Here is a 7,432-nt window from a genome sequence, read left to right on the forward strand (position 1 = left end):
ACATTTTTGGAAAAGTGCCAACAATTTTGTCAGGCCCATTTTTGGGGTTATACATGTGTAATTGCAATAATTTCATTTTCTGGAACAATTTCAAGAGTGCCAACACTTTCAACCATGACTGTATATATTCCAGTACAATCATTGTGAAGCTTCCCAATAACTCACGAAAAAATAGCTGCCATCAACAATTGTTTATACAGGCCGATTGGACACCCGACAGGTTGTGTACTGCTTCAGGGGTGCAGTTTACAGAGCAAGAGAAACGGAGCTATAAAATTTTAGATAATCAATCTGGAAGGGTAGTCAGTGTTTATAAAAAAAAAATAAACAAGTTGAGAACAAAACAATATGATATATACAATCACATAAAATAAAAGGGATTACAAAAGAAAAGTATTAAATCTGAGTCACAGAAATGGCTCAGAGGTTAGGGAAGGGAAGCCCTCATTAGAGCAACTCCATTGAGCAATGTACAAAACCACAGAGCACTTTGTCTTCCAGAACTGACAAAAGACAAATACCCAAACTCTGGTAAGCTCATATGAGTGGCTGGTAGTGGGCTATGCTTGGTCTTTAGAAGAGTATGAGATCCCCAACTTTCAGGAAATCTTTGCCCCTGGAGGTCCCAGGCAGGAGATACTTTGGTCAAGTTTCCTATCACGATTTTATATTTATATAGAAATGAAACATGGAATGGATAGCATTATCCATCTGACACATAGACACACGTCTACTTTACATCAGCAAAAAATGTTTAAACATTTTTTGTTAGGAAGTTAGAAGGGTTAGAAGTTGACCAGCGATTTCTCATTTTTACAACTAAACCATTTTTTTTAGAGACCACATCACATTTGAAGTGACTTTGAGAGGTTTATATGACAGAAAATACCCAAAAGTTATACCATTCTAAAACTGCACCCCTCAAGGTGCTCAAAACTACATTCAAGAAGTTTAACTTTTTTTCCCAAAAATGTTACTTTAGACCCAATTTTTTTTATTTTCACAAGGGTAACAGGAAAAAATGAACCCCAAAATTTGTTGTGCAATTTCTCCTGAGCACGCAGATACCCCATATGTTGAGGAAAACTACTGTTTGGATGCATGGGAGGGCTTGAAAAAGAAGGAGTGCCATTTGAATGTTTGAATGCAAAATTTACTGCAAACATTTGCGGATGCCATGTTGCATTTGGAGAGCCCCTGATGTGCCTAAACAATGGAATCCCCACACAAGTGACCCCATTTTGGAAACTATACCCCTCAAAGAACTTATCTAGATGTGTGGTGAGCACATTCAACCCCCAAGTGATTCACAGAGGTTTATAACGTTGAATCATGAAAATGAAAAAAAAAAATAACATTTTTCCCACAAAAATGTTCTTTTAACCCCAATTTTTTTATTTTCACAAGGATAACAGGAGGAAATTGACCCCAAAATTTGTTGTGCAAGTTCTCCTGAGTAGGCAGATACCCCATATGTGGGGGAAAACTACTGGTTGGGCACATGGCAGGGCTCAGAAAGAAAGAAGTGACGTTTTGGAAAGCAGATTTTTATGGAATGATAAGCAGGTGTCATGTCATGTTTGGAGAGCCCCTGATATGCCTAAACAGTGGAAACCCCACTACTAGTGACCCTATTTTGGAAACTCAAGGAATATATTTAGATGTGTGGTAGGCATTTGCGCAGTAATGGCTTTCTTTTGACGACTCTACCATGCAGCCCAAGTGCCTCCTTATTTTGCATTTTGAAACAGCCACACTGCTCGTTTTCTGAGAGTCCTGCAGCTGATGTTATTTATGGGTTTTTGTCAACTTCTGTGCATGTTATCAGGCCAAAATCACCAGGGTATGTGAACTTTTGATCAGGGTCATTTGGATGTTTTGGGTTGTCATTATGATTTAAAAAGAGAAACCACATAGTTTGACAATAAATGGCTTCACCCAACCACTAAACATGAGTGAAGAAAAAGTTTTGGTGTTATCATTTATATTCTCTGAAAAAAGGCCAAGAAAGCAAAAATTCTGCCTGGGTATGTAAACTTTTGAGCACAACTGTATATATACATACATACACACCCAACCTCAACAATAGAAAACGTATAGGGTAAGTGTTCTGATAACTTAAAGGGCCACTGTCACCCCCTCCAGCCGTTATAAACTAAAAGAGCCACCTTGTGCAGCAGTAATGCTGCAGTCTAACAAGGTGGCTCTTTTAGTCTTTGATTCAGTTATTCCCTCAATAAAGCGTTTTAAAATTTGCCCTAAATACCTGTCCTTAGACCTGGAGGCGGTCCGAAGCCTCCTCTGTGAATCTCCCAACGGCCGTCACTTTTCTCTTCTGGGGATGTGGTCGCCGCCCCTTCGCGCTGTTCTTCTTAAATCCAGCGCCTGCGCTGTGCGTGCCTGCCTGGGACAGGCGCAGTCTTCATTGTCCGTCATAGCTCAGATGCAGGGTGCCTGACTGCGCCTGTGCGGGCAGTGCGGCCACCCTGTTGCTGAATCCCCGCCCCGCACTGTGTTATTCATTATGCACAGTGCGGGGCTGGTGTTCCTGGGCATGCGCACTGCGCTGTTCAGACGCTCCCCCAGCTCAGACGCTCCCCCAGCTCAGACGCTCCCCCGCCTTCCAGCGTTGTTATTTGCGGCTGCTTCATTCCAAACGCTGGCAAGGAAACCTGTATATTCCGGCAACGCTGGAAGGCGGGGGACAGGGGGAGCGTCTGAACAGCGCAGTGCGCATGCCCAGTTATACCAGCCCCGCACTGTGCATAATGAATAACACAGTGCGGGGCGGGGATTCAGCAACAGGGTGGCCGCACTGCCCGCACAGGCGCAGTCAGGCACCCTGCATCTGACCTATGAAGGACAATGAAGACTGCGCCTGCACCAGGCAGGCACGCACAGCGCAGGCGCCGGATTTAAGAAGAAACAGCGCGAAGGGGCGGCGACCACATCCCCAGAAGAGAAGAGTGACGGCCGTTGGGAGATTCACAGAGGAGGCTTCGGACCGCCTCCAGGTCTACAGACAGGTAGTTAGGGCAAATTTTAAAACACTTTATTGAGGGAATAACGGAATCAAAAACTAAAAGAGCCACCTTGTTAGACTGCAGCATTACTGCTGCACAAGGTGGCTCTTTTAGTTTATAACGGCTGGAGGGGGTGACAGTGGCCCTTTAAAGTGCGGAGTTTAAATAATAATAATAATAATAATAATAAAAAAAACCCAATGATTTGTTAAGTACAAAACTAAGCCGCATGCAGTATGTAAACAGTTATTCCCATCCCAGACATTTATGGCATTTTATGGTATTTCACAGATCAGGCCATAAATGATAGATATGGATCTCACCTTTGGGACCTTCATCTGTCTGAAGAACGAGGCAGTGTCAATAAATCGGTGGCGGTGCATATCTTCTGTGGGAGTGTGGAAAGCAGCCGGGTGTGCATGTGGCTACGCCAGAAATGGCTGAGAATGGTATACCCCTTTAAGGAACCACAATCATAAACTACAATTATCTCTTCCTTACTTTATAATGATCTGGAACTGACTACATATAAAAGGCATTGGGCTACAAGGCGCAGGGCGGACACCGAATGGCAGATGTTTACTTGTATCAAAGTACAAGGGTCATAAACCTTTCACAAAAGTTATGCATTTACTTGGGTTTTTGCAGTATCAAGCGGCTATGAATAAGCAATGTAAAGCCAGGACTGCACGTAATAATAGTTTATCATGGGTTTTATAGCTTATATAGTAGTGAGCCCTCACTATACTGCTGATGCCTCGTGGTTGGGGGTAGAACCTCAGTGAAAAGGATAAGGCCTCTTTCACATTGCATTTTTGACCAAGTTTTGTGGTCCTGTTGGCGCTTAAGTACGAACAACCGGCAAAATGGGATTTGTGCGTATGCTCCGATCGGGCCATTGACTATAAAGGAGCCGACAGTCAACATGTGCTCTGACGTGCATCGTTTTCGGGGGTATATGCCTACTGGAAGCGGACACTCAGCCACAGTAGTCTACATTTGAGTGTCCACTCCCAGTAAGTGTATACACCCGAAAATGATACACAGCACGACTCGGTTGGCACCATTATAGTCACTGGCCCCATCGCAGAATACGCCTGAATCCCGTTTTGAGGTGGGGCAGTTGTAAGCCCCGACAGGTAAGTGAGGTGTGAAGCCCAGGGCTGTGGAGTCAGTAAGCCAAACCTCCGACTCCGACTCCAGAGCCCTGGTGAAAACACCCTTAGAACACTTTCAAAATAGGCTGCCGGGATGGAAGAAAGTCTCTAGATGTGAGAGTTTGATGAGAGTTCTCCTATTCAGACAGCGGTTTTCTGCGACTTGAAAATGCCGGTACGGCAATGAACCGCGTTGTCCAAGTAAGAGAAACCTTATCTAACCATTTTGCCACATGAGACTTTCTTCCATCCGCACAGCCTATGTTTAAAGTGCTTTTATCCTTTTCACTGACATACACCGGAATATAAAAACATCGCCACACTTGTTCATAGGTTGTGTCTGGTATTGCAGCTCGGCGCTATTGAAGTGAATGAATACCATTGATAACCTGTAAAAAAGCAGCCATAGGAGCCCTGGTCATAAACCTCTCCCCATGTCTTCTCCTGATATGTAGACGGCTACATAATCTGTTCCAGGTCTAGAATTCAGATCAGAAAACCTAGAAGCTAGTGACAAGGGAAGAGCGCGGGGTCACTTCTATGGTGCAGATACTATAACAATGTGCCCATACTGCCACCCCAGCAGCTAGGGGTACACCCACACGTCTGCTCAGAGAATCTGCCTCATCTGATGAACGGAATTAATGTCCAAAACTGATCCATTCTAGAACTGGTGCAAATGGAAGCAGAGGGGCTGCACTGGTTATTATGGGGTCGGTCTGAGTTCTGTTATCTGTCAGTTCTTAGGACAGAAGAAAAAGTTAGGCATGATGCACTTTTTCTTCTTGCCAAAAAACAGACACATATCAGAACTCAGACCGACCCCATAATAATTATTGGGACTACTTTTATTCTGTTTGCACCAGTTTTTGGACATATCTGCTGCTCAAACGGAACACAAAAAATAATGTCTGAACTGTAGTGTGAACATATCCCTAGATTTAAAGTTTGATTTCAAAATGCTGCGCCCCCTGCTGGTGGTGAGAAGCCTGAGTATAGTAGGCTAACACATGCCTTACATTCCCATATTGCGCCCCCTGCTGGCAGCCAGGAATCTATATGCAGAATCTTTTGACGTGTTCAGGACAGAACATGTGCACAGTAATGTCATTTTGATGTCGCTGTGCATTATGTTCATTTTATGGGGTGCTTTTTCAAAAAGACATCATCTGTACATGGCCTTAAGGTTCCTCCACACAGTCTTTTATTTCTGTTGCTCTAATTGTGTGTGAATGCTGTTTTAACTACTTAAAAACAAGGAGATTTTTAGTTTTTTGCTCTTTAGTTTTTCCTCCCCTTCTCCAAGAGCCATAACCTTCTTATTTTTCTGTTAACACTGTCGTATCAGGGCTTGTTTTTTGCAGGAAGGGTTGTAGTACCAAATGACGCCATTCATCTTAACATTCAGTGTACTGGAAAATGGAACAAAAATTTCCAAGTGTGGTAACATTTTGGAAAAAAAATGCAATTCCACCAAGGTATTTTGGGTTTTGTTTTTATGGCATTCATTCTGTGGAAAAATTATTCTGAATCATAATTATCCAAGTCAATATGATTATGGTGATACGAAACTTGCATCGATTTCTTTTCTCATTTAATTGGAGAAATAGAAAATTATGTAAAAACAAAAAAATTTGGCTTGTGTCCCCATTTTCTGATAACCCAAAACATTTTTATTTTTCACATCAGTGACTGCTCTCAAAGACAGCCGGCGATACTCTGACAGGAGGTGATCGCTCCCGCAGTGTATCACAGAGCTGCCGTGAGAGTTCTCACACAGCGGTGCCGTAAGTGAGAGCACCGGAGCTGATCAGCTGAACTCTGGTGAATTCTCCCACGGTGGCTCAGTGATACACTACGGGAGCGATTACCTCCTGTCAGTTTATCACTGAGCTGCCGTGAGAGAGTTCTCACTCAGCGGTGCCGTAAGTGAGAGCACCGGGGCTGATCAGCTGATGAACTCTGGTGAATTCTCTCATGGTGGCTCAGTGATACACTGACAGGAGGTAATCACTCCTGTAGTGTATCACTGAGCTGCCGTGAGAGAGTTCTCACACAGCGGTGCCGTGAGAGTTCTCACACAGCGGTGCCGTGAGAGCACCGGAGCTGATCAGCTGATGAACTCTGGTGAATTCTCTCATGGTGGCTCAGTGATAAACTGACAGGAGGTAATCACTCCTGTAGTGTATCACTGAGCTGCCGTGAGAGAGTTCTCACACAGCGGTGCCGTGAGAGTTCTCACACAGCGGTGCCGTGAGAGCACCGGAGCTGATCAGCTGATGAACTCTGGTGAATTATCTCACGGTGGCTCAGTGATACACTGCGGGAGCGATTACCTCCTGTCAGTGTATCACTGAGCTGCCGTGAGAGAGTTCTCACACAGCGGTGCCGTAAGTATGAGTATATGGTGGTTTATTGTTTTACAGTTTTTCTAGGAGACGAGGGCATCAGGGATTTGGTGTTAGGTAAGTATAATTTTTTTTATTTTTATTTCAATATGTATGTAATCATTTAACTTTTTTTTTTTTTTTTAACTGTTAGCACAGGCGCCGGCAGATGATACTACACCTCCCATCAGCGGTAGCAGCTGTCACTTTTATCAGTGACAGCAGATGTAGCCCGATGGGAGCAGTAGTCTCATCAGCCCATGCCTGCTGACCTGCAGTAAGCTTTTTACCACAGATCACTGCAGTGGGTCTCAGTCACAGCTGTGGTGTCACGCTGACATCTGACAGTATGACCCCGCAGCGCTCTAACCGACGGTCTTAGTGGCAGTAGCGTTACCGCCGATAAGAACCTCCGCGCCGGTGTTTCACACGCTGTCACACAGTGAGAGAGTGAGAAACACTATAGGAAGCCGGTAAAAACACAAACAAAAACCCAGCAAATCTGCAGCAAATCCGCAAACCTTTTTATACCTGCGTTTTTGCTGCCAATTTGACTGACTCAATTGACGTCAATGGGTGAAAAACGCTGCAGAAATGGACAAAGAACTGACATGCTGCAGAAAAAAAACACACTGCAAATACTCAAGGAAAATTACTGATCATGTGCACAGGTCTTCAGGATTCTCCTTGAATTAGCTGGCATAATGATTCTATAGCGTTTTTGGCCCATTTCAGTGTGAAAAAGCATCCAAAAGGCACAGTGTGCACACAGCCTTAGAGATGCAGCAATGGCAAATATATATTTTTTATTTATTTTTAATAGGAGATAAAGAGGGTGATTTGAATATTTACATTTTTTAAAACT

At 43.8% G+C, this 7,432-nt stretch overlaps 1 protein-coding gene across 2 annotated transcripts in view; it reads right to left on the reverse strand.

Annotated features, from left to right (window-relative positions):
* The window catches only part of PNPO (pyridoxamine 5'-phosphate oxidase), a 68,486-nt gene that overhangs the window by 59,490 nt on the left and 1,564 nt on the right, over nucleotides 1-7,432 (reverse strand). Inside the window, exon 1 of one of the 2 annotated variants that reach the window (XM_077252257.1) lies at nucleotides 3,347-3,563. The exons of the other annotated variant lie outside the window; for it this stretch is intronic. Coding sequence (XP_077108372.1) covers nucleotides 3,347-3,406 — 60 coding nt within the window. The 5' untranslated portion in view covers nucleotides 3,407-3,563. Of the gene's footprint in view, nucleotides 1-3,346; nucleotides 3,564-7,432 lie in introns of those variants that run through there. 2 annotated transcript variants of the gene reach the window in all.

This window comes from Ranitomeya variabilis, chromosome 4 (genome assembly GCF_051348905.1).
Source record: "Ranitomeya variabilis isolate aRanVar5 chromosome 4, aRanVar5.hap1, whole genome shotgun sequence".
NCBI classification, from domain to species: domain Eukaryota; kingdom Metazoa; phylum Chordata; class Amphibia; order Anura; family Dendrobatidae; genus Ranitomeya; species Ranitomeya variabilis.